Source organism: Mustelus asterias, chromosome X, assembly GCF_964213995.1.
Source record: "Mustelus asterias chromosome X, sMusAst1.hap1.1, whole genome shotgun sequence".
Lineage (NCBI taxonomy): Eukaryota > Metazoa > Chordata > Chondrichthyes > Carcharhiniformes > Triakidae > Mustelus > Mustelus asterias.
The window spans coordinates 7,003,983-7,030,775 of NC_135834.1; the positions used below are offsets into that span (position 1 = coordinate 7,003,983).

Genomic DNA, 26,793 nt, shown 5'->3' on the forward strand with positions numbered 1-26,793 from the left:
CACCATGAAGGGGACAAAGTGACTCAGTGGGGTTGACGTGCGAAAGCGACTATCTCTGGTGAGGATGATCAGTACGAGGGGAGTGGAAATGGTTCCGAGCTCTGTGAAATCTGACAGCATCTTATCACAAAGTTGTGGAAACCGCCATCCTTCCTCTGACAACGCTTTTAGGACTGAGATTGATAGATTGGCGAGTAGAGAGATGTGGTTACATGATGTTGAGGTGCAGAGATGCATGATCTCATTGAACAGCCTAGCAAGCTGAAGGGGCTGAATGGCCTCCTGTTTCTAGGCTCCCATATAGTGCAGTGGGAAATCTCGGACCGTGTCTGCTTGAGTGGGAATGTTTGTGATGCATTTTTGATCGTGGGAGAAGGCTGAGGCTTTTCACTTTGAATTAGACGTGTAGACCAAATTGTTTCCCGGGCTGGCGATGTGACCACATCTTTGTCAGCAAAGCTGGCAAACACTTTGCCAGGCAGCAGTGCCACTTCGATTTGATGTGGGCGGCACAGGAAGTTTGGCGCTCCTCGGTGGCGGTTGGGCCTCGGGGCAGGTGTGAATCACTTTTCCCCCCATTGCAGACACGTCGGGGGGGGGGGCGGTGAAAGGTCACTGGATGGGAATGGCGCATCAGCAGAGCAACGAGCAGACCAAACCCACCCTGATTTATGTCCCCATTTGGCGTTAAATGGAAAGCCAAACGTGCCCACATTTGCTTTGCCCCCCTGTTGGGAAATTCACCCTCCAGGTTAAGCCTTTCTAAGTCAGAGAGATATTGAAACTAGAAGCAAGAGGAGGCCATTCAGCCCTTCGAGCCTGCTCCGCCATTCATTATGACCATGGCTGATCCTCTATCTCAACGCCATACTCCCCCTCTCTCCCCATGCCCCTTGACCCCTTTAGAGTCTAGAAATCCACCCATTTCCTTCTGTAATATATTCAGTGAGTTGGCCTCCACAGCTTTCTGTGGTCGAGAATTCCACAGGTTCACCACCTCTGAGTGAAGTAATTTCTTCTCCTCTCAATCCTAAATGGCCTCCCCCCGTATCCCGAGACTGTGACCCCTTGTTCTAGACCCCCCCTCAGCCAGAAGAAGCAACATCCCTGAATCCAGTCCGTCCAGCCCTGTCAGAATTTTATACGTTTCAATCAGATCCCCCCCTCAGTCTTCGAAATTCCAGTAAATACATCCCAGTCGACCCAATCTCTCCTCATACGACAGTCCTGCCATCTCAGGAATCAGTCTGGTAGATCTTCGCTGCACTCCCTCTATGGCAAGTTTATCATTTCTTAGATAAGGAGACCAAAACTGCACACAATACTCCAGATGTGGCCTCACCAAGGCCCCGTACAGCTGCAGTAAGACATAAGAACATAAGAACATAAGAACATAAATAGGAGCAGGAGTAGGCCATCTAGCCCCTCGAGCCTGCCCCGCCATTCAATAAGATCATGGCTGATCTGACGTGGATCAGTACCACTTACCCGCCTGATCCCCATAACCCTTAATTCCCTTACCGATCAGGAATCCATCCATCCGCGCTTTAAACATATTCAGCGAGGTAGCCTCCACCACCTCAGTGGGCAGAGAATTCCAGAGATTCACCACCCTCTGGGAGAAGAAGTTCCTCCTCAACTCTGTCTTAAACCGACCCCCCTTTATTTTGAGGCTGTGTCCTCTAGTTTTAACTTCCTTACTAAGTGGACATCCTTGCTCCTGCACTCAAGTCCTCTTGCAGTGAAGGCCAACACACCATTTGCCTTCCTGGTTGCTGGACCTGCATTGCTTGCTTATGTATGGAGCAAAGTTACTTCCACAATGTTCCATCTATGTGCCTTTATTGCAATCTTGGATAAACAGCCACGGCTACACAGGTGTGTAATATTTGTGTGATATTGTTGGTGCTCTCTGGTCGATGTGACGAACCCTGTGGCATCTTTTTTTGAAAAGCATTGTGGGAGCTGGGTTCTTTTGGCCAACATTCATCCCGCAACGAAAACCATGAATAACTTTATTGCTGTTTGCAGGATCTTGTTATGCACAAAGTTTAAAGTTTGAAGTTTATTTATTCGTCACAAGCAGGCTTACATTAACACTGCAGTGAAGTGACTGTGAAAATCCCCTAGTCGCCACACTCCGGTTCGGGTACACTGAGGGAGAATTTAGCACGGCCAATGCACCTAACCGGTACGTCTTTCAGACTGTGGGAGGAAACTGGAGCACCCGGAGGAAACCCACGCAGACACGGGGAGAATGTGCAGACTCCACACAGACAGTGACCCAAGGCTGGAATCGAACCCGGGTCCCTGGCGCTGTGAGGCAGCAATGCTAACCACTGTGCCACCCCAAGTTGGGGTCCCTATTGAGTTAGAAGTGTTGTGGGTCCAAGTCCAACTCCCGGACATGAGGACAAAGTCCTTGGCTGATGCTCCACAGCATTTATATGGCTGGGTCCAGTTCAGTTTCTGGTCAGTGATAACCCTGATGTGGAGATACCGACGTTGGACTGGGGTAAACACAGTAAGAAGTTTAACAACACCAGGTTAAAGTCCAACAGGTGGCATTTGCTACCAAATAAACCTGTTGGACTTTAACCTGGTGTTGTTAAACTTCTTACAGTGATAACCCTCCAGGATGTTGATCGTGGGGGATTCAGTGATGGTAATTGAATGTCAAGGGGCGGTGGTTAGATCTTCTTTTTTTGGAGGTGGTCATTGCCTGGCACTTGTGTGGCGTGAATGTTACTTGCCGTTTCCAAGCCTGGATATTGTCCAGGTCTTTCTGCTTTTGGACACGGGCTGCTTCAGTATCTGAGGAGTCGCGAATGGTGCTGAACATTGTGCAATCATCGGTGAACATCCCCACTTCTGACCTTATGATGGAGGGAAGGTCATTGATGAAGCAGCTGAAGATGGTTGGGCCGAGGACACTAACCCTGCAGAGACTCCTGCAGAGATGGGCGGCACGGTAGCACAGTGGTTAGCACTGCTGCTTCACAGCTCCAGGGTCCCGGGTTCGATTCCTGGCTTGGGTCACTGTCTGTGTGGAGTTTGCACATTCTCCTCGTGTCTGCGTGGGTTTCCTCCGGGTGCTCCGGTTTCCTCCCACAGTCCAAAGATGTGCGGGTTAGGTTGATTGGCCAGGTTAAAAAAATTGCCCCTTAGAGTCCTGGGATGCGTAGGTTAGAGAGATTAGCGGGTAAAATATGTGGGGGTAGGGCCTGGGTGGGATTGTGGTCGGTGCAGACTCGATGGGCCGAATGGCTTCCTTCTGCACTGTAGGGTTTCTATGATTCTATGATCTTCTATGATCTATGTCCTGGAGCTGAGATGACTGACCTGCAACCATCTTCCTTTGTGCCGGGTGTGACTCCAACCAGCGGAGAGTCTTCCCCCTGATTCTCATTGACTCCAGTTTTGCTCGGGCTCCTTGATGACACACTCAGTCGAATGCGGCCTTGATGTCAAAGACAGTCACTCTCACCTCACCTTTTGCTGCTTATGCTATTTTGGTACACAAGTACCCCTGTGTTGTAGCTTTACCGGGTTGGCATCTCATTTTGAGGTATGCCTGGTGCCAACTTGGCATGCCCTCCGGCACTCTCCATTGAACCAGGGTTGATCCCCTGGCTTGGTGGGAATGGTAGAGTGGGGGATGTGCCGGGCCATGAGGTTGCAGATTGTGCTGGAGGACAATTCTGCTGATGGCCCACAGCGCCTCGTGGATGCCCAGTCTTGTGTTGCTGGATCTGTTCGAAGTCTGTCCCATTTAGCACGGTGATAGTGCCACACAACACAATGGAGGTTATTCTCAATGTGAAGATGGGACTCTGTCTCCATGGACTGTGCGGTGGTCACTCTTACCGAGACTGTCATGGACAGATGCATCTGCGGCAGGCGGGTTGGTGAGGATGAGGTCAAGTATGTTTTTCCCGCTTGTTGGTTCCCTCACCACCTGCCACAGTGCCAGTCTAGCAGTGATGTCCTTTAGGACCCGACCAGCTCGGCCTGTGGCGGTGCCACTGAGCTGGACATGATGGGTGACATTGAAGTGCCCCACCCAGAGTACATTCTGTGCCCTTGCCACCCTCAGTGCTTCCTCCGAGTGGTGTTCAACATGGGGGAGAACTGATTCATCAGCTGAGGGGGGGAACGGTAGATGGTAATCAGCAGGAGGTTTCCTTGCCCGTGTTTGACCTGATGCCACGAGACTTCGTGGGGTGCAGAGTCGATCTTGACTCCCAGGGACGCTCCGTCCTGAATGTGCCGCCACCTCTGCTGGGTCTGTCCTGCCGGTGGGACAGGACATATCCAGGGATGGTGATGGTGGGGTCTGGGATATTATCTGTAAGTCTATGTCAGGCTATTGCTTGGCTAGTCTGTGAGATAGTTCTCCCAATTTTGGCACTAGCCCCCAGGTGTTAGTAAGGAGAACTCTGCAGGGTCGACAGGGCTGTTTGTTTTGCTGTTGTCTTTTCTGGGGCCTAGGTCGATGCCGGGTGGTCCGTCCGGTTTGGGGTGGCACGGTAGTTAGCACTGCTGCCTCACGGCGCCAGGGACCCGGGTTCGATCCCGGCTTAGGTCACTGTCTGTGTGGAGTTTGCACGTTCACCCCGTGTCTGCGTGGGTTTCCTCCGGGTGCTCCGGTTTCCTCCCACAGTCCAAAGATGCGTAGGTTAGGTGGATTGGCCATGCTACGTTGCGTCGGGGAGACTAGCTAGAGTAAATACATGGGGATAGGGCCTGGGTGGGATTGTGGTCGGTGCAGACTCGATGGGCCAAATGGCCTCCTTCCGCACTGGAGGGATTCTATGATTCAATATCTTTGTTGAGACTGAGTTTGGTGCAACTCAGTGTCTCACTTGGCCATTTCAGGGGGCAGTTAAGAGTCAACCCCATGACTGTGGGTCTGGAGTCACATGTAGGCCAGACCGGGTAAGGACGACAAATTTCCTTCCCTCAAGGGGCATTAGTGAACCAGATGGGTTTTTCCGACAATCGATTCATGATCGCAATCACTGAGATTGAGTTTTTAATTCCAGATTTGATTAATTGAATTTAAATTCCACCAGCTGCCATGGCGGGGTTTGAACCCGTGTCCTCAGAGTGGTAGCCTGGGCCTCTGGGTTACTAGCCCAGTGACGTTGCCACGATACCACCGCCTGCCTGCTTTTGAAGGTACTCGCTGTTGTCGGAAGTGAGGCAGCCAACTGGCGGTCGCGGGCCTTGACCTTTGACCTCGGGTGGCTCAGCAATGAAAGGCAAATCTCCAAAATCTGTCGCGATCCGTGCACGCCCCTTGCAAGGCCTTCAGGAGATGCGGGGGGTGGGAAAAAAAACCGGCGGAAAATGAAACTGGGAGCGCGTTGAACTTTGTGCGTGTCGAATCCCTAGTGCCATTGTTGTCGGGGTGAAAGGTCACGCCAGGGTGAGGCTCCCCATGGAGAAGGGAAGCCCAGGGGGTTAAATTAACCTTGAGTTGGTAGAGGAGTGAGATTATGGAAGGTAATCTGTTGTCCACCAGCTAAAAATATCACTTGCTCCACCCACGGCAAGCTTTGAAAAGTTTTTTAGTTCACTTTTGCCATCAGACAATGGGTTTTTATCTGAATATGGTGCGAGTTCTTGTTGGCTTTTGTTACAGAAAACGCTGTTGTTCCACTATAGTCGCAAAGGTTTCTTCCTGCATTTCCCAGCATAAAAGGATTAGGAGGCTTTAGCAGAGCCCTTTTTGACTGTGTGTGCTTAAAAATCAAAGTAAACAAAGCAATTCTCGAGGGACAGAGTTGAAAAGCAGAGCAGTTTGCACGTCAAACTCTGTAGAACCTTGGTTACAGCACGCTTGGAGCGCTGAGCTGGTCTCAGTATTACAAAAAGTGGGGCGGCACGGTGCTTAGCACTGCTGCCTCACAGCGCCAGGGACCCGGGTTCAATTCCAGCCTCGGGTCACTGTCGGTGTGGGGTTTGCACGTCTGAATGGACTTACCATGCATTAAGCTGATCTTTCTCCACACCCTAGCTATGACTGTAACACTAAATTCTGCACCCTCTCCTTTCCTTCTCTATGAACGGTATGCTTTGTCTGTATAGTGCGCAAGAAACAATACTTTTCACTGTATCCCAATACATGTGAAAAATAATAAATCAAATCAAATTCTCCCCATGTCTGCGTGAGTTTCCTCCGGGTGCTCTGGTTTCCTTCCACTGTCTGAAAGATGTGTAGGTTAGGTGGATTGGCCATGGTAAATTGCTCCTTAGTGTCCAAAGATGTTTCAGGTGGATTGGCCATGCTATTTTGCCCCTTAGTGTCCAAAGATGTGCAGCTTAGGTGGATTGGCCATGCTAAATTGCCCCTTAGTGTCCAAAGCTGTGTAGGTTAGGTGGATTGGCCGTGTTAAATTGCTCCATAATGTCCAAAGATGTGTAGGTTAGGTGGATTGGCTATGCTAAAGTATCCCTTAGTGTCCAAAGATGTGTAGGTTAGATGGATTGGTCATGTTATATTGCCTCTTAGTGTCCAAAGATGTGTTGGTAAGGTGGATTGGCTATGCTAAATTGCCCCATAGTGTCCAAAGATGTGTAGGTTAGGTGGATTGGCCATGCTAAACAATCCCTTAGTGTCCAAAGCTGTGCAGGTTGGGTGGATTGGCTATGCTAAACTATCCCTTAGTGTCCAAAGATGTGTAGGTTAGATGGATTGGTCATGTTAAATTGCCCCTTAGTGTTCAAAGATGTGTTGGTAAGATGGATTGGCCATGCTAAATTGCCCCATAGTGTCCAAAGATGTGCAGGTTAGGTGGATTGGCCATGCTAAATTGCCCCTTAGTGTTCAAAGATGTGCAGGTTAGGTGGATTGGCTATGATAAATAGGTCATGGGGATCGGGTGGGATTGGGCCTTGATGGGATGCTTTTTTGGAGAGTTGGTGCAGATTTGATGGGCTGAATGGCCCTCTCTGCATTGTTTAGGTTCCATGGTTCTATTGAGGCAACTGCAGAAGTGCAAAAACCCATTGGCAAAGATGATACCAGAACTGAGAGGTTATACCCCTCATTGAACAGCTTGGGGCCTTTTTCTCTCCAAGTGAAAAGGATAATCTGATTAAATCCTTTATTGCAAAGGCCTCTGATTGGGCATCCGTAGAGTAGACGGGAGGGATTTTTCAGTCCCTGCAGGGACTCCCTGAAAGGCACGTCAACTCTTCCCTCCTGTCCCGTGTCGATTCCCGTGGCAGGTGGAACCAAAAAAATCTGTTGCCAATGTGCGGGGAGCAGAAGATGAGATAGTCCCGAATAAATCCGTGTAGGAATTTGTGAGAATTTTCTCAGAGAATGGTGGAACTCTCTCATCCACGGGTTGAGGTGAATTGTGTCGATGTGTTTGAGGGGAATCTGGATAAACACAAGAGGGAGGAAGGAACAAAGAACAGTCCAGCACAGGGACAGGCCCTTCGGCCCTCCAAGCCCGCACCAATCATGATGCCCTGACTAAACTTAAAAAAAACCTTCCCTTACTCGGTCCGTATCCCTCTATTCCCTCCCTATTCATGGACCCATTTCGATGCCTCTTAAATGTTGCTAATGTTCCTGCTTCCACCACCTCCTCTGGCAGCGCGTTCCAGGCACCCACCACTCTCTGCGTGAAAAACTTCCCACGCACATCTCCCTTAAACTTTCCCCCTCTCACCTTGAACCTGTGCCCCCTTGTAATTGACACTTCCACCCTGGGGGAAAAGCCTCTGACTATCCACCCTGTCTGTGCCTCTCATCATTTTGTAGACCAGGTCTCCCCTCAGCCTCCGTCTTTCCAGTGAAAACAATCCCAGTTTATTCAACCTCTCCTCATAGCCAACACCCTCGAGACCCGGCAACATCCTGGTGATCCTTCTTTGCATTCTCTCCAAAGCTTCCTTCTGGTAGTGTGGGGACCAGAACTGAACGCAGTACTCCAAATGCCGGGTATGCTGATCGGGTTAGAAAGAGGGGAGTGTTTGAGCCTCTTGTTCAGTAAAGGAGACACGAGTCTCCTTCTTAAATTATCTTTATTTCTTTGATCCAACTCCGCACACAATTCTCCACCAACAACCCAGTGCCACCTGTGGCCCCTTTATATATCAGTGACTTTGATAGAATAATTGACATCAAATTAGGACTTAATTGGAAGGTCTGTTAACCCATTCCTAACAGGGAAGAAGTCCACATGGGGGTGGCATGGTGGCACAGTGGTTAGCACTGCTGCCTCACAGCGCCAGGGACCCCGGGTTCAATTCCCGGCTTGGGTCACTGTCTGTGTGGAATCTGCACGTTCTCCCCGTGTCTGCGTGGGTTTCCTCTGGGTGCTCCGGTTTGCCCCCACAGTCCAAAGATGTGCCGGTTAGGTGCATTGGCCATGCTAAATTGTCCCTTAGTGTCAGAGGGGACTAGCTAGGGTAAATGCATGGGGTTATGGGAATAGGGCTTGGATGGGACTGTGGTCGGTGCAGATTCGGTGGGCCGAATGGCCTCCTTCTGTACTGTAGGGATTCTATGATCTTCAGCCGCAGAGCTCCAATGGACAATGTCTCGTTCTCCACCCTCCCCAGTTGTTACAATGGACGTGGTGTCACATTATCGCAGTTGACAATTGGCCGTTGCCACAATCTCTGGTGGGTGCGTTTGCTTCCCCTTTGCCTTTCCCAATGTTCACACTTGTGGCCATTATCGGGAGGCGATTCCGGACCTGCCTGCAGTCCCTGGCGCTGTGAGGCAGCAGTGCTAACCACTATGCAACCCATCTACCTCTGCTCCGACATCTCATGGTTTAATACTGGATGCCGGCGACCATGACTCCTTTGAGGAGTCAGGAGATTGAGTAGGTTGGGCCTGTACTCATTGGAGTTTAGACGAATGAGAAGCGACCTTATTGAGACGTATCGGATTCTCAGGGGGCTTGACAGGGTAGATGCTGAGAGGTTGTTTCCCCTCGTGGGAGAGTCTCGGACCAGGGGGCATAATCTCAGAGTAAGGGGGTCACCCATTTAACACAGAGATGAGGAGGAATTTCTTCTCTGAGGGGGGTGAGTCTGTGGAATTCTTTCCCGCAGGGGGCTGTAGAGGCTGAGGCGTTAAGTATGTTCAAGGCTGAGATAGATTTTTAATCAGTAAGGGAATCGAGGGTTATGGGGATGAGGTAGGAAAGTGGAGTTGAGGATTATCACATCAGATGAGTCATGATCTCATTGAGTGGCGGAGCAGATTCGATGGGCCGAATGGCATAGAATTATAGAATCGTATCCACAGTGCAGGGGGAGGCCATTCGGCCTATCGAGCCTGCACCGACAACAATCTCCCCCAGGTCCTGTCCTATCCCCGTAATCCCACATATTTACCCTCCTAATCCACCTGACATTAAGGGACAATTTAGCATGGCCAATCCACCTAACCTGCACATTTTGGACTGTGGGAGGAAACCGGAGCACCCGGAGGAAACCCACGCAGACACGGGGAGAATGTGTCCACACAGACAGTGACCCGAGGCCGGGAATTGAACCTGCTGTGAGGCAGCAATGCTAACCACTGTGCCACCCGCATACCTCTGCTCCGACATCTCATGGTTTAATACTGGATACCGGCGACCATGACTCCTTTGAGCTATAGGCCAGTCGGGTGTTTTATTCACTGCTGGCAGGAAAATCCCTCCATACCCGGGATCGACCAAATGAACCTTCTCTGGGCTGCCTCCAATGCCAGTGTATCTTTCCTTCGATAAGGAGACCAAAACTGTTCACAGTATTCCAGGTGTGGTCTAACGAGTGCCTTGTTTTAGCAAGACTTCCTTATTATAATTCTTTCCCTTTGGAATCAAGGCCAACATTCCATTGGCCTTCCCTATTACCCGCTGAACTTTCATGCGAGCTTTTTGTGTTATCCACAAGAACCCCCAGATCCCTCTGTACTGCAGCTTTCTGCAGTCTCTCTCCATTTAAATAATATTTCACTCCTTTATTCTTTCTACCAAAGTGCATCGCTTCACATCTTCCCTCATTATATTCAATCTGACAAGTTTCTTTCCCACTCACCTAACCTGACTATATCCCTCTGTAGACTCCCTTGTGTCATCCTCACCACTGGCCTTCCCACCTATTTTTGCGATGGCACTCCGTATGTAGGGTTGGGTGAAAGTGGCGGTTTTTGGTGATGCCGGCAAGGCCAAAGTGCGCATTCACCACGGATATTATTCAGCGGCTGGGAGGAAATGTGTTTCTGGAGGTTGCACCACATGACTCCCCCCCCCCCCCCCCCCAGCCATTAGTCAGCCAACACATCCATCATGCGACGTACTGACCTTCCTACGACAAATCATAGAATGGAATCCCTACAGTGCAGAAGGAGGTCATTCGGCCCATCAAGTCTGTACCGACCACAATCCCACCCTATTCCCGTAATCCCGCACATTTACCCTGCTGGTCCCCCTGACACTAAGGGGCAATTTAGCATGGCCAATCCACCTAACCCGCACATCTTTGGACACTAAGGGGCAATTTAGCATGGCCAATCCACCTAACCTACACATCTTTGGACACTAAGGGGCAATTTAGCATGGCCAATCCACCTAACCTACACATCTTTGGACACTAAGGGGCAATTTAGCATGGCCAATCCACCTAACCTGCACATCTTTGGACACTAAGGGACAATTTAGCATGGCCAATCCACCTAACCTACACATCTTTGGACACTAAGGGGCAATTTAGCATGGCCAATCCACCTAACCTGCACATCTTTGGACACTAAGGGGCAATTTAGCATGGCCAATCCACCTAACCTGCACATCTTTGGACACTAAGGAACAATTTAGCATGGCCAATCCACCTAACCTGCACATCTTTGGACACTAAGGGGCAATTTAGCATGGCCAATCCACCTAACCTACACATCTTTGAAACACTAAGGGGGCAATTTAGCATGGCCAATCCACCTAACCTGCACATCTTTGGACACTAAGGAACAATTTAGCATGGCCAACCCACCTAACCAGCACATCTTTGGACTGTGGGAGGAAACCGGAGCACCCGGAGGAAACCCACGCAGACACGGGGAGAACGTGCAAACTCCACACAGACAGTGACCCAAGCCGGGAATTGAACCCGGGACCCTGGCGCTGTGAGGCAGCAGTGCTAACCACTGTGCCACCGTGCTGCCCGAAAGCAAAAAGACTCATCACCCAATTGGACGATGTTCGACTATCAGCCTTCCTTCCTGACAACAAACCTCTCTTTCTTTGAATGTCCCGATGGCTTTTCTCCCACACAGCCACGCCCTGGAGATTGATCTCTGATTCCAGGAGGCTCCAGGCCAATCCTGGAGGGCTGGAAACCCTGTTTCGCAGCCAGAGAACGATATATGGCTGAGGCGATCTATTTGGCCCTCCATTTGCCCATCTAGAAAGATCCACGGGGCTCATTCCTGTTTCTGAAATAATTGTGGGATTTCCACCTCCTTAACTGCATCCAGTCCAAATGAAATTTAATTCAGATAAATGCGAAGTGTTGCGTTTTCGGTAAATAAGGGCAGGACTTATACAGTTAATGGTAGGTCCCTGGGGGAATGTTGTCTTGTGTGGCTTTTGCTACCAAATAAACCTGTTGGACTTTAACCTGGTGTTGTTAAACTTCTTACTGGAATGTTGTCGAACAGAGAGATCTAGGGGTGCAGGTACATAAGTTCCTTGAATGTGGCATCACAGGTAGAGAGGATGGTGAAGAAGGCGCTTGGCACACTTGCCTTCTACAGTCAGAGCATTGAGTACAGGAGTTGGGACGTTCTGTTACAACTGTACAAGACATTGGCAAGGCCACACTTGGAGTATGGTGTACAATTCTGGTCTCCCTGCTATAGGAAAGATGTTATTAAACTGGAAAGGGGGCAAAATAGATTTACAAGGATGTTACTGGGACTGGAAGGTTTGAATTATAAGGAGAGGTTGGATAGGCTGGGACTTTTTTCCTGGAGCGTAGGAGGATGAGGGGTGACCTTATAGAAGTTTATAAAATCATGAGGGGCGTCGATAAGGTGAATAAGCCACGCTCTTTTCCCCAGGGTAGGGGAGTCCAAAACTAGAGGGTGTAGGTTGAAGGTGAGAGGGGAAAGGGGACCCGAGGGGCAACTTTTTCACACAGAGGGTGGTGTGTGTGTGGAATGAGCTGCCAGAGGAGGTGGTAGAGGCGGGTACAATGACAATATGTTAAAGACATTTGGACATGGATGGGGAAGGTTTAGAGGGATATGGGACAAACACAGGCAAATGGGACAAGCTCAGTTTAGGAAACCTGGTCAGCATGGACAAGTTGGGCCGAAGGGCCTGTTTCCGTGCTGTATATCTGAGTCTTAAGAACTTTCTGATGCCAGGTTTAAACTTGTCGCTTACTCGTGTGAATGTGTGCACTTAGCAGGGCAAGTGGTAATACAGATTCCAGCTTTTTTATTTCCCGGATTATCTCTGTGGGAGCAAGATTGCTCCAACCAGGGACTGCCAAGAATAGCTTTTGCATCAATTAAGCACTTCACCTTTGCAAAGTGGGCGGGAACTGCCAAAGGAAATGTTTCCAAATGACCCGACAGTAGGAGTTTCATTGAATGGAACTTTCTGTGGTGGTATTTGCCAGCGAGTAGATTGTTGGCATGTTTGCGCACTGCCCCGCGGTGAATGGGCACAGGGCAGGATGCCCACATTTCAGGTGTCACCATTCTGCCTCCTTTTACAGATCGACTTTCTTTTCTCTCTCCCTCGCCGAGAATCGGCGTTACAGTTGGCATCAGATGCCCCCCTCCAAGTTCCTGTTTGGCCCCTTAACCTTAAGGGTTAGAAGGCCATGGCAGAATATCATACAGAGAATCCCAACTGTGCAGAAAGAGGCCATTCGGCCCATTGAGTCTGCACCGACTCTCTGACAGAGCATCTTACCCAGGCCCTATCCACATGACCCCGCGCATTTACCCTGACCAATCCACCTAACCTCCACATCTTTGGACACCAAGGTGCATTTTATCATGGCCAATTCACCTAACCCGCACATCTTTGGACACAAAGGGACAATTTAGCATGGCCAATTCACCTAACCTACACATCTTTGGACACTAAGGGACAATTTAGCATGGCCAATCCACCTAACCTGCACATCTTTGGAATGTAGGAGGAAACCGGAGCACCCGGAGGAAACCCACGCAGACACGGGGACGAACGTGCAAACTCCACACAGACAGTGCGCAGGCAGCAGTGCTAACCACTGTGCCACTGTGCGGCACAGGTTGACTGGAATGATTACTGGGACCAAAAGGGTTAAATTGCCCCCTTGTTGGAGATTCGCCCTCCCGTCGCCACCAACAGAGGAAATAGTTTCTCCTTATCTGACTGATTATCTCCTTTGTAATCTTTAAATCCTTAAATTACGTGGACCGGTTGCATAGATTAGGTTTGTGTTGCCTTGAGTATAAAGGGTGATCAAATTCACGTTTTTAAGATGCTTAAAGGTGTTAATCAGGTAGGCGGGGGTGGGGGGGGGGGGGGCGTGGTGGGGGTGCGGGGAACTGGTGGGGGGAGTTCAGAACGAAGGGAAAGAACCTTAAAATTAGAGCCAGGCTCTTTCAGGGAAGCAGTTATGGTCGAAATCTGGACTTCTCTCTCTCTCTCTCTCTCTCTCTCCCCCCCAAACCCCAACCCCCCCACGCCTTACAAAAAGCTAGGGGCGGGGTCAGTCGACTGGTTCAGAGCTGAGCTTTTCTTGGGCAAGGATACTGAGGGTTATGGAGCCCATGTGGGTACAGGGAGTTAACAAACAGATCAGCCATGGTTTACTTCCTTCAACATATTCCAAACCCACAATGCTTCCATCCAGAAGGACAAGGGCAGCAGATACCTGGGAACACCCCCACCTGGAGGTTCCCCTCCAAGTCACTCACCATCCTGACTTGGAAATATATCACCGTTCCTTCAGTGTCGCTGGGTCAAAATCCTGGAACTCCCTCCCTAACAGCACTGTGGGTGTACCTACACCACATGGACTGACTGATGTCCAATAACAATCCTGGAACTCTCCTCCTAACAGCACTGTGGGTGTACCTACACCACATGGACTGACTGATGTCCAATAACAATCCTGGAACTCCCTCCCTAACAGCACTGTGGGTGTACCTACACCACATGGACTGACTGATGTCCAATAACAATCCTGGAACTCCCTCCCTGACAGCACTGTGGGTGTACCTACACCTTATGGACTGACTGATGTCCAATAACAATCCTGGAACTCCCTCCCTAACAGCACTGTGTGTGTACCTACACCACATGGACTGACTGATGTCCAATAACAATCCTGGAACTCCCTCCCTAACAGCACTGTGGGTGTACCTACACCACATGGACTGACTGATGTCCAATAACAATCCTGGAACTCCCTCCCTAACAGCACTGTGGGTGTACCTACACCACATGGACTGACTGATGTCCAATAACAATCCTGGAATTCCCTCCCTAACTGCACTATGGGTGTACCTACACCACATGGACTGACTGATGTCCAATAACAATTCTGGAACTCCCTCCCTGACAGCACTGTGGGTGTACCTACACCACATGGACTGACTGATGTCCAATAACAATCCTGGAACTCCCTCCCTAACAGCACTGTGGGTGTACCTACACCACATGGACTGACTGATGTCCAATAACAATCCTGGAACTCCCTCCCTAACAGCACTGTGGGTGTACCTACACCACATGGACTGACTGATGTCCAATAACAATCCTGGAATTCCCTCCCTAACAGCACTGTGGGTGTACCTACACCACATGGACTGCAGCGGGTTCAAGGTGGCGGCTCACCACCACCTTCTCAAGGGGCAATTAGGGATGGGCAATAAATGCTGGCCCAGCCAGCGACGCCCACATCCTCTCAGTGGACTTTGTAAAACTGAGTGTTGGCAATGGGTTTGTGGGGCTGAATGGCCTCCTCCTGTTCCTATGGGCGGTCTTTTCTGTTCCTGCTGTGCCAGTTCCCCACAGCGGATGCGGCGAGGCAGCCAGAAGTCCGCTGACTTCGGAAGGACTGGAGGATCCTGCTGTTGGGCAGGGCTGGAAAATCCGAATGGATGCAATCGCGAGGCTTTCAGTTGGAATAATATTGTGAATCCATAGTTGATATGCAGCATGGTCTCCAGTCAGCTGTGAGTTATGGGTAGTGTAACGTACAGCAATGTTGTATGGTCTCTGATCATTGTGTGCTAACTGACCTGTTGCACAGTGGCTTAACTACACGGATTTTCACTCAGTTTATTGACTTGCATTCTCCGTTCGAACATTCCGCCATGTGTGCCTTGCTTGGAGCAAATCTGAAAATGGGGAAATATCACTGGCTCAGCAACCTCCCTAAAGGCTGGTGGCGCCTCTGTGCCCCCATCCTCTTCCCCCGCTCCCCCCCCCCAACTTGATTCATTGCCCACTGGGTTTCCTGCCAACCCGATGCCCTCTACAGGTTGCCAACTCAACTTTGACTTGCAACTGCTTTGAGGCTTGGAATCATTGAATCCCCAAGAGGCAAGAGGAGGCCATTCGGTTCATCAAGCCTGCGCCAACTCTCGGACAGAGCATCTTACCAAGGCCCTATCCCCGTAATCCCACAGATTTACCCCATTAATACCTCCTCACCTGCACATCTTTGGACTCTAAGGGGCAATTTAGCATGGCCAATTCACCTAAAGTATACATCTTTGGACACTAAGGGGCAATTTAGCATGGCCAATCCATCCAACCTGCACATCGTTGGACACTAAGGGGTGATTTAGCATGGCCAATCCATCCAACCTGCACATCGTTGGACACTAAGGGGTGATTTAGCATGGCCAATCCACCCAACCTGCACATCTTTGGACACTAAGGGGCAATTTAGCATAGCCAATCCACCTAACCTGCACATCTTTGGACACTAAGGGGCAATTTAGCATGGCCAATCCACCCAACCTGCGCATCGTTGGACACTAAGGGGTGATTTAGCATGGCCAATCCACCTAATGTAGACATCTTTGGACACTAAGGAGCAATTTAGCATGGCCAATTCACCCAACCTGCACATCTTTGGACACTAAGAGGCAATTTAGCATGGCCAATCCACCCAACCTGCGCATCGTTGGACACTAAGGGGCAATTTAGCATGGTCAATCCACCTAATGTACACATCTTTGGACACTAAGGGACAATTTAGCGTGGCTAATCCATCTAACCTGCACATCTTTGGACACTAAGGGGTGATTTAGAATAGCCAATCCCCCTAACCTACACATCTTTGGACACAAAGGGTCAATTTAGCATGGCCAATCCATCTAACCTACACATCTTTGGACACTAAGGGACAATTTAGCATGGCCAATCCACCCACCCTGCACATCTTTGGACACAAAGGGGCAATTTAGCATGGTCAATCCACCTAACCTGCACATCTTTGGACAACAAGGGGCAATTTAGCATGGCCAATCCATCTAACCTACACCTCTTTGGACACAAAGGGTCAATTTAGCATGGCCAATCCATCTAACCTACACATCTTTGGACACTAAGGGACAATTTAGCATGGCCAATCCACCCACCCTGCACATCTTTGGACACAAAGGGGCAATTTAGCATGGTCAATCCACCTAACCTGCACATCTTTGGACAACAAGGGGCAATTTAGCATGGCCAATCCACCTAACCTGCACATCTTTGGAGTACTGGGGGACACCGGAGCACCCGGAGGAAGCCCACGCAGACACTGGGAGAAGCCCTGGGAAGGCAGGGTGCCTGGGAGATGGTCTCGTTTGGCTGGGCAATGGCAGGAGTGTAGGTCGGGGCAGACGGGTGTGAGGTGGCTGCAGGCAGGAGAGCCCTTGACGAGATCGCCAGGGATATGCCCAGAGAAAGTTGGCAACCTCAGGAGAGTCCATTTTATCCCCTTTGCCACATCTGCCAACCTCTTTGAGCTCAGGTTGTTGGCTTTGTGCTAAATTGAGGGCAGTGGTGCCATGTCAGGTTGGCGCTAGAATGGCACTTGGGCAAAGGGGAGCGGAGGGCGGTGAAATCAGAAATGAAAGTTGGGCAAGGGAGAGGAGAGGAAGTGAGATATTGCCCTGAAAATGCCTACCCACTCTTCTCTTGATGCTACTGCCCATTTTGAGCAGTTGATGATTCATCGGGCCAATTTTAAAGCGCGACTGGTTTCTTTTTTTAGATTTGGTCTCCGGACTTGTGAGGACTTGCTTGCATCCCAAGCAGTGTTTGTGCCTATTGGAATGCCAAGCGTGCGCCTGTAGAAGTTGGCACTCTGCCACCGGTCTCCATAGACTTTGTTCCTGACGAAAGGCAAGGCTGTTAAAAAGGAGCGAAAGGGCAGACTTCTCTCCTTGACCAAGCAGCCCTGCGTTCGCCCAGTCGCTGTCAAGCCAGGGGCGAGTTAGGGCATGGGCGGCCAAGTTCCGGGGTGGCGTGAACCTTACGGAGGGTGGAAAACAAGAGGCTGGCCAAGCGGGGCAGCTGGAATGGTCAAGTCTAGAGGTCGCAAATGCGCATCATGGTCATGCCCGGGCAGGTCGAGTGGGCTTGTGCGTTTGGGGCCATCTGTTCATGGGCTCTGCTGTGCCACCTTGGCAAGCTGCCTGGGAGAGGGTGGGCACGGGTGGGCACCCACTCACCTTGAGAGAGGCCAAGGATAAATCAGAGGGTTTCGGGGAACCCGTCACGCACCTTGGCAATGTGTCCAAGTGCAACACGCACAACGGGCGGGGTTTTCCAGGGTGCGAGCCCCTCGCGAACAGGAATTCCCGCCCAAGGTCAATGGACCTTTAAACATCCCGCCAAATCTTCCAGTCCCGCCCGTGGACTGGAAATTCCCATGGCGGGCGTGACAGAAGTATTTACCCCAATAGAGTTACTATTATGTTTGAGATCTGATATTGAGGCTAATAATAGACCACAAGGTCTGTGGAAGTAAACTCACTGGAACAGTTGATTAACACATCTTTATCCTAACACAGTCAGCACAAGACTGGCTGGAGTCTCGGGTCACCTGACCCGTTCTCTTAAAGGGGCATGCCCCAGCATACACGACAGCCGCCTCTTGGAAGGCACCAACTGTTGTTATGTGGCAGCCATTTTTGGGGTACGGTGGCCAGAGGGTCGGGGGGGATCCCACATAGAGCAGGGAGATGAAGCCAAACTTTTTGTCGACACTGGAAACTCTTCCCGTTTTGGCCGATTGAGTGGCAACAGGGGGGCTCCCACACTATTTTCCAAATAGCGCCCATCAGATCTCCCTGCATCCAGCCGAGAGGCCACACATCTCCGTCTCATCTGAAGCCAGATGAAGCACTTTGGAGAGGCAGAGAGATGCCCTGGGCTTGTTCCGAGTGTCTCCTCTCGGCTGGTTCGTTGCTTGGTGGCGCCAGGGGGGGAGAGTTTGGGGAATTCCTGGGGAATGGAGCCAAGGGGGAAAGAGAGGAAATATCTTGAAAAGAACGAGTCAGGTATTAAAAACAACAGGACGTTTAGAAATCTTGGCAGGCAGTGAAAGATATGTTGGGACAAGTTTACACCTGGAAGAAGTACCTCATACAAAATCACGCAATGTCAGATCGGCCTTTTTTTTCCCAAGAGAATCTTGACTGTGCAGAGAATGTTCAGCGTTGACTGAGGGAACCACTCAAACTGTTGTGAGATTATTTTGCGATTCTTTCGGCCGACAGCTCTGTGATGAGACTGAGGCGGTGCTCCATCCCGTTCCTCGCCCTGCCTATCTGACCAGGCGCTAACCATTCTGGGGCCCTGGCTAAGGGCATTCTGGGAATTTCCCTGGGGATTGGGCAACATTCCTCACCTGATGGCCAACGATCGCCAAGGGTAGATTCACTGGTTATTTGGATCCATGCTGTTTGTGGATTTGTTCTTGGCACTGAGTGGGATTACGTTTCCCTGCATCACAGTCGCTGCACTTGTAGAAAGTCACTCGTCAGGGTTTGAGAAGACATGCCAATGTATTTGGACGCAATATCGTTATATGACACAGAAGGAAACCATTGCCCCTATCCCATATATATATATATAGAGATGCAAGCAATGTATCAGTTCTCACTCTGGTACATGAGCTGAAAACCCAAAGTATGTTATGAACCCCGACAGTTTTTAAGTTAAGTTTAAGTAAAGTTTATTTTGTTAGTGTCACAAGTAGGCTTACATTAACACTGCAATGAAGTTACCGTGAAAATCCCCGAGTCGCCACACTCCTGTTTGGGTACACCGAGGGAGAATTTAACACGGCCAATGCACCCTAACCAGCACGTCTTTCGGACTGTGGGAGGAAACCGGAGCACCCGGAGGAAACCCACGTAGACACGGGGAGAATGTGCAGACTCCGCACAGACAGTGACCCAAGCTAGGAATCGAACCCGGGTCCCTGGCGCTGGGAGGCAGCAATGCTAAGCACTGTGCCGCCAAAAGATAAAAGTATACTGTGCCTGGTATTCCCAGGCGGTCTCCCGTCCAAGTATTAATCGGGCCTGAGTCTGCTTAGCTTCTGAGATCAGACATTTTCAGACTAGTATGGCCATCGCCATACTACACCACATGGACTGACTGATGTCCAATAACAATCCTGGAACTCCCTAACAGCACTGTAGGTGTACCGACACCACATGGACTGACTGATGTCCAATAACAATCCTGGAACTCCCTCCCTAACAGCACTGTGGGTGTACCTACACCACATGGACTGACTGATGTCCAATAACAATCCTGGAACTCCCTCCCTAACAGCACTGTGGGTGCACCTACACCACATGGACTGACTGATGTCCAATAACAATCCTGGAACTCCCTCCCTAACAGCACTGTGGGTGTACCTACACCACATGAACTGACTGATGTCCAATAACAATCCTGGAACTCCCTAACAGCACTGTGGGTGTACCTACACCACATGGACTGACCGATGTCCAATAATAATCCTGGAACTCTCTTGCTAACAGCACTGTAGGTGTACATACACCACAGGGACTGTAACGGTTCTTAAAGGTGGCTCACCACCACCTTCTCAAGGGTCAATTGGGTGGCACGGTAGCACAGTGGTTAGCACTGCTGCCTCACAGCGCCAGGGACCTGGGTTCGATTCCTGGGTTGGGTCACTGTCTGTGTGGAGTTTGCACATTCTCCCCGTGTCTGCGTGGGTTTCCTCCTCGGGTCAATGGTTAGGTGCATTGACCCGAACAGGCGCCGGAGTGTGGTGACTAGGGGAATTTCACAGTAGCTTCATTGCAGTGTTAATGTAAGCCTTACTTGTGACTAATAAATAAACTTTAAAAAAAACTTTAATTAGGGAAGGGTAATAATTGCTGGGCCCAGCCAGCGACGCCCACATCCCGTAAAATGAATAATAAGCACTGTAGGATTATGGAACTGAAGGAGGCTATTCAGCCCACCGTGCCTTGTTGTCTCTATGGTACAGCTATGCAGTTCTGGCAGATGGAGTATAACATTAACAAATGCAAGGTTATTCACTTTGGAAGAAATAATAGCAAATTGGATTATTATCTAAATGGAAAGAAATTACAACATGCTACTGTGCAGAGGGACCTGGGGGTCCTTGTGCATGAGACGCAAAAACTCAGTCTGCAGGTGCAACAGGTGATCAAGAAGGCAAATGGGATGTTGGCCTATATCGCAAGGGGGATAGAATATAAAAGCAGAGATGTCTTGTTGCATCTGTACAGGGCATTGGTGAGGCCGCAGCTGGAATACTGTGTGCAGTATTGGTCCCCTTATTTGCGGAAGGATATATTGGCCTTGGAGGGAGTGCAGAGAAGGTTCACCAGGTTGATACCAGAGATGAGGGATGTTGATTATGAGGGGAGACTGAGCAGATTGGGTTTGTACTCGTTGGAATTTGGAAGGCTGAGGGGGGATCTTATAGAGACCTATAAGAAAATGAAGGGGCTGGATAGGGTAGCGATGGAGAGATTCTTTCCACTTAGAAAGGAAACTAGAAGTAGAGGGCACAGCCTCAAAATAAAGGGGGGTCAGTTCCCAGGAGGAACTTCTTCTCTCAGAGGGTGGTGAATCTCTGGAATTCTCTGCCCACTGAAGTGATGGAGGCTACCTCGTTGAATATGTTTAAATCACAGATAGATGGATTCCTGATCGGTAAGGGAATTAGGGGTTATAGGGATCAGGCGGGTAAGTGGAACTGATCCACTTCAGATCAGCCATGATCTTATTGAATGGCGGGGCAGGCTTGAGGGGCTAGATGGCCTACTCCTGCTCCTATTTCTTATGTTCTTATGTCTCACTCCCCTTCTGCTCTTGCCCCAGTAGCCCTGCAAAATATTTCATCTCAAAGTATTTCTCCAGTTGCCTTTTTGTGAAAGTTCCTGCTTCCACCGCCCTTTCAGGCAGCGCTTTCCAGATCGCAACGCACTGTGTCACAAAAGAAATTCTCTCCTGACTGGTTCCTTGACTGATTTGCCTGGTCACTGCTCCTCTGGACACCTGGAAACAAGAGTTCGATAGCGAGATGCTGGCAAAATGACTCATAATTGTGAACACCTCTTTTCTCCTCGAGTGGCTGATAGGTGGAGAAGTGGGACAGTCATCTTTGCTGTCGGTAAATGCCCAGAACACGGGGGTTTTCTGTTGCGTGAATTGGTGAGAGTTCATTTCCTCTTTCCGCTTGGCTTGTGTTTTTCTTGTTACCAGAAGTCTGAAGCTCTTGGAAAGTGAGCTGCCGACCACATCAAATACTTCCACCCCGTCATCTTTTGAAAGATGGCTTTTGAGGCAGTTGAGGCGGCCGGTCGCTCTCGTTGGAGGAAACTTTCAACACGATCGCAGCGGACATACGAACACACGGTTTCCGAGCCTTGAGACGCGTTCTCGTCCATCGCGTTGCCATTGGCGATGGCTTCGCAGTCGAGTTACTGAGATTGGGCGCGCACTGGTTTAAATGCCTCTTTCACCTTCACTATCGAGAAACCAACCCCTCCTTCCTCAATCAATACCAGCCAAGCCAGGTTACTCGGTCACCTGCTCACTGGCTGGGTTTTATCATCTTGCTGTGTGCAAAATGGCTGCCATATTTGACGACCTGCCTTCAAAGCGATTCATTGGTTTTTAGCCGCTTTGGGATAAGCAAAGTCAGAAAGGCTTGCATTTCTATAGCACCTTTTGGGATCTCGAGATGTCGGCACTTTTTGAGGTTTCGTCACTGCTGCATTGTGGGAGTGGAACGACTTTAAGGTGACTGAGGTGGGCCTGTTAGAGCATGAACTCCCTGATTAAGGGCCAAATTGATGGGCCACTCAGGGAGCCTCTTGCTTTGTATTTAACCAGGCGTGTCAGTTCCTCTGGCGCTCCTAGTGTCGGCTGTTAACTGCAAGCACTCTGTACGCTGTTGTCAGACTTGTAAATAAAGGGATGTTAGTGAAGGGACTTCTGCCTCTGAGGACCTATTACAGGGGGTATTTTGTGCAGCATTGGTCACCTTATTTAAAGACAGATGTCAATGCATTGGAAGCAGTTCAGAGAAGGTTTACTAGATTAATATCGGGAATGGGTGGGTTGTCTTATGAGGTAACCAACTCAAGAACAGCTTCTTCTCTGCTGCTGTTAGACTTTTGAATGGACCTACCTTGCATTAAGCTGATCTTTCTCTACACCCTAGCTATGACTGTAACACTACATTCTGCACTCTCTCCTTTCCTTCTCTATGAACGGTATGCTTTGTCTGTATAGTGTGCAAGAAACAATACTTTTCACTGTATCCCAATAAATGTGACAATAATAAATCAAATCAAATCAAAAAGGTTGGAGAGGGTAGGCTTGTATCTGCTGGAGTTTAGGAGAATAAGAGGCGACTTGATTGAAAAATATAAGATCCTGAGGGGGTATCGACAGGGTGGATGTGAGAGGATGTTTCCTCTTGTGGGAGATTCTAGAATGAGGGGCTCACTGTTTAAAAATAAGGGGTCATCCATTCAAGAGGGAGATGAGAATTTTTCCCTGAGGGTGATGAGTTTCTGGAACTTTCTTCCTCAAAAGACGGTGGAAGCAGAGTGAATATTTTGAAGACAGTGGTGGTTAGATTCTTGGTAAGCGAGGGGGGAGTGAAAGGTTATCACGGAGTAGGCAGGATGCAGATTTGAGGTTACTAGCATATCACACACGATCTTATTCAATGGCAGAGCAGGCTAGAGGGGAGTTGAATGGCCGACTCCGGCTCCTATGGAGGGATTTGTGGCATTTATCGTTGGCTAACTTGCATTAACAATGAGATAATATGATGGCCACATTGCGTGTTTGTAATTGTGTTGGTTGAGGGATAAACACTGGCCAGGAAGGACCCTCTCAACATTTCCCTTAACGTTTTGCGGCATCTCCAACGATTTAGCCCGATTTTCGTGTAATCTCTCTCGGAATTTAACCCTGAAGAGTGCCAGGTATTATTCCGGTAATTTGACACTGCACGACTGCACTTACTCCACGGTCAATGTATTCTTTCTCAGGAACTGCTGACAGTGACTCCAGGTGCGGCCTACACCAGGGCTTCGTGTCACTGAAGCCTTACTCCTACCCACTTGTATTCTGGTCCTAAAGAAATAGGGCCAATCTTCCTTTGGCTTTTCTTTTGATAATCGTCATGATATTTGAAAAGTCTGTGTACCTGGTCACCCCACCACCCCCTCCGCCCAGAAAGTCCCCTGTTCTATCCTTTTCCAGTTTTCTTTAAATTCATTGATGGGGTGTGGGCGTCGCTGGCTGGACCAACATTTATTGCCCATCCTTAATTGAACTTCAACTTGTAGCTATGAGGAGAGATTGGGGTTGTTTTCCTTGGAACAGAGGAGGCTGAGGGAGTGACATGATTGAGGTATACAACGATTGAGGTGAGAGGTAGGGAGAGAGGAGGCAGGAGGAACCTGTTTCCCTTGGCAGAGAGTTCAAAAGCCAGGGGTCATAGATTCAGGCAGAATGATCAGGGAGGGCATAAGAAGAATTTTGCCTGAGTTGCTGGTGGAGGCAGAAACCTGGATTGGCCATGCGAAATTGTCCCTTAGTGTCCAAAGATGTGTAGGTTAGGTGGATTAGCCATGCTAAATTGCCCCTTAGTGTCCAAAGATGTGCAGGTTAGGTGGATTGGCCATGCGAAATTGCCCCTTAGTGTCCAAAGATGTGCTGGTTAGGTGGATTGGCCATGCTAAATTGCCCCTTAGTGTCCAAAGATGTGTAGGTTAGGTAGATTGGCCATGCTAAGTTGCCCCTTAGTGTCCAAAGATGTGCAGATTAGATGGATTGGCCATGCTAAATTGCCCCTTAGTGTCCAAAGATGTGCAGGTTAGGTGGATTGGCCATGCTAAATTGCCCCTTAGTGTCCAAAGATGTGCAGGTTAGGTGGATTGGCCATGCGAAATTGCCCCTTAGTGTCCAAAGATGTGCTGGTTAGGTGGATTGGCCACGCTAAATTGCCCCTTAGTGTCCAAAGATGTGCAGATTAGATGGATTGGCCATGCTAAATTGCCCCTTAGTGTCCAAAGATGTGTAGGTTAGGTGGATTGGCCATGCTAAATTGCCCCTTAGTGTCCAAAGATGTGTAGGTTAGGTGGATTGGCCATGCTAAATTGCCCCTTAGTGTCCAAAGATGTGCAGGTTAGGTGGATTGGCCATGCTAAATTGTCTTTTAGTGTCAGGAGGATTAACAGGGTAAATACGTGGGGTTATGGGGATAGGGCCTGGGTGGGATTATTGTAAACGCAGGCTCAATGGGCCGAATGGCCTCCTTCTGCACTGTCGGGATTCTATGATTCTATGAACAGCTATTGGCATGGAATTCATTCCCCCGATCTATGATGGGAGAGTTCCTGGGTTTGTTGAGTGCGATACCACTGCAATTTGTTCTGGGGAGTCGGGGGTTTTGTGTTGCTGGTGAGTCGCATCTGATTTTCTCTCTTTGTCCTTTGTTCCCTCCTTGTCAAACGCAGCACCGAGCAGGGCAGTGGGAACGCCGCCAAGTCCAACCCTTCCAAGCGGCACCGCGATCGGCTCAACGTGGAGTTTGACAACCTGCTGAGGCTCCTTCCTACCACCGAGGAGATCGCTGGCCGACTGGACAAACTCTCGGTGCTGCGTCTCAGTGTTAGCTGCCTCCGCCTTAAGCGATTCTTTGACGGTAAGCGCACCGGGGTTTGTGAGTTCTGAATTGTGTCGCGAACGGTGGTGGGAATGCTGCCTGGGCTGGAGAGGGTGCAGAGGAGATTCTCCAGGATGCTGCCTGGGCTGGAGAGGGTGCAGAGGAGATTCACCAAGATGCTGCCTGGGCTGGAGAGGGTGCAGAGGAGGTTCTCCAGGATGCTGCCTGGGCTGGAGAGGGTGCAGAGGAGATTCTCCAGGATGCTGTCTGGGCTGGAGAGGGTGCAGAGGAGATTCTCCAGGATGCTGCCTGGGCTGGAGAGGGTGCAGAGGAGATTCTCCAGGATGCTGTCTGGGCTGGAGAAGGTGCAGAGGAGGTTCTCCAGGATGCTGCCTGGGCTGGAGAGGGTGCAGAGGAGATTCTCCAGGATGCTGCCTGGGCTGGAGAGGGTGCAGAGGAGATTCTCCAGGATGCTGTCTGGGCTGGAGAGGGTGCAGAGGAGATTCCCCAGGATGCTGCCTGGGCTGGAGAGGGTGCAGAGGAGATTCTCCAGGATGCTGTCTGGGCTGGAGAGGGTGCAGAGGAGATTCTCCAGGATGTTGTCTGGGCTGGAGAGGGTGCAGAGGAGATTCTCCAGGATGTTGTCTGGGCTGGAGTGTCTCGGCTGTGAAGAGAGGCTGGTTAGGCTGGGGGTGTTTTCCTTGGAGCAGAGAAAGCCGAGGGGGGACCTGATTGAGGTGTACACAATTATGAGAGATTTGTTTATTGGTGTCACAAATAGTCTTACATTAACACTGCAATGAAGTTACTGTGAAAATCCCCCAGTCGCCACACTCCTGTTCAGGTACACTGAGGGAGAATTTAGCACGGCCAATGCACCCTAACCAGTACATCTTTCTGACTGTGGGAGGAAACCGGAGCACCCGGAGGAAACCCACGCAGACACGGGGAGAATGGACAGTGACCCAAGCCAGGAATCGAACCCGGGTCCCTGGTGTTGTGAGGCAGCAGTGCGAACCACTGTGCCACCCTATGTAGAATCCCCACAGTACAGAAGGAGGCCGTTCAGCCCATTGAGTCTGCGCTGACATCAATCCCATTCCCGCCATAGTCCTTTAACCCCATGTATTTACCCTGCAAAGCCGAAGGAGGACATTCGGCCTATCAAGGCTGCACTGACAGCAATCCCCATCCAGCCCATCGAGCCTGTATCGACAGCAATCCCACTCACGCCCTATCCCTTTTACCCCACTATTTAACCTACTAAGGAGGAGTAGGCCTTTCGGCCCATCGACCCTGCACCGACAACAATCCCACCCAGGCCCTATCCCCGTAACCCCACATATTTACCCAGCTAATCCCCCTGACCCAAAGTGATAATTTAGCATGATAGGAAGGAATTTTTCCCCTGAGTCAATAACCAGGGGGCACAGTTTTAAGGGGCAGGAGATTGAGAAAGGATTTGAGGGAAAGCTTTTTCAACCAGAGGGTGGTGGGAATCTGGAACTTGCTGCCTGAAAGGGTGGGAGAGGCAGGAACCCTCACAACATTTAAGAAGTATTTAGATGAGCACTTGAAAGGCCACAGCACACAAGGCTACAGATCGGGTGCTGGAAA

The 26,793-nt window shown here is 50.0% G+C and overlaps 1 protein-coding gene across 1 annotated transcript in view; it reads left to right on the forward strand.

Annotated features, from left to right (window-relative positions):
- Positions 1-26,793, forward strand: part of LOC144481834 (uncharacterized) — a 75,243-nt gene that overhangs the window by 5,610 nt on the left and 42,840 nt on the right. The window contains exon 2 of the mRNA XM_078200988.1: positions 25,028-25,215. Coding sequence (XP_078057114.1) covers positions 25,028-25,215 — 188 coding nt within the window. The remainder of the gene's footprint in view (positions 1-25,027; positions 25,216-26,793) is intronic.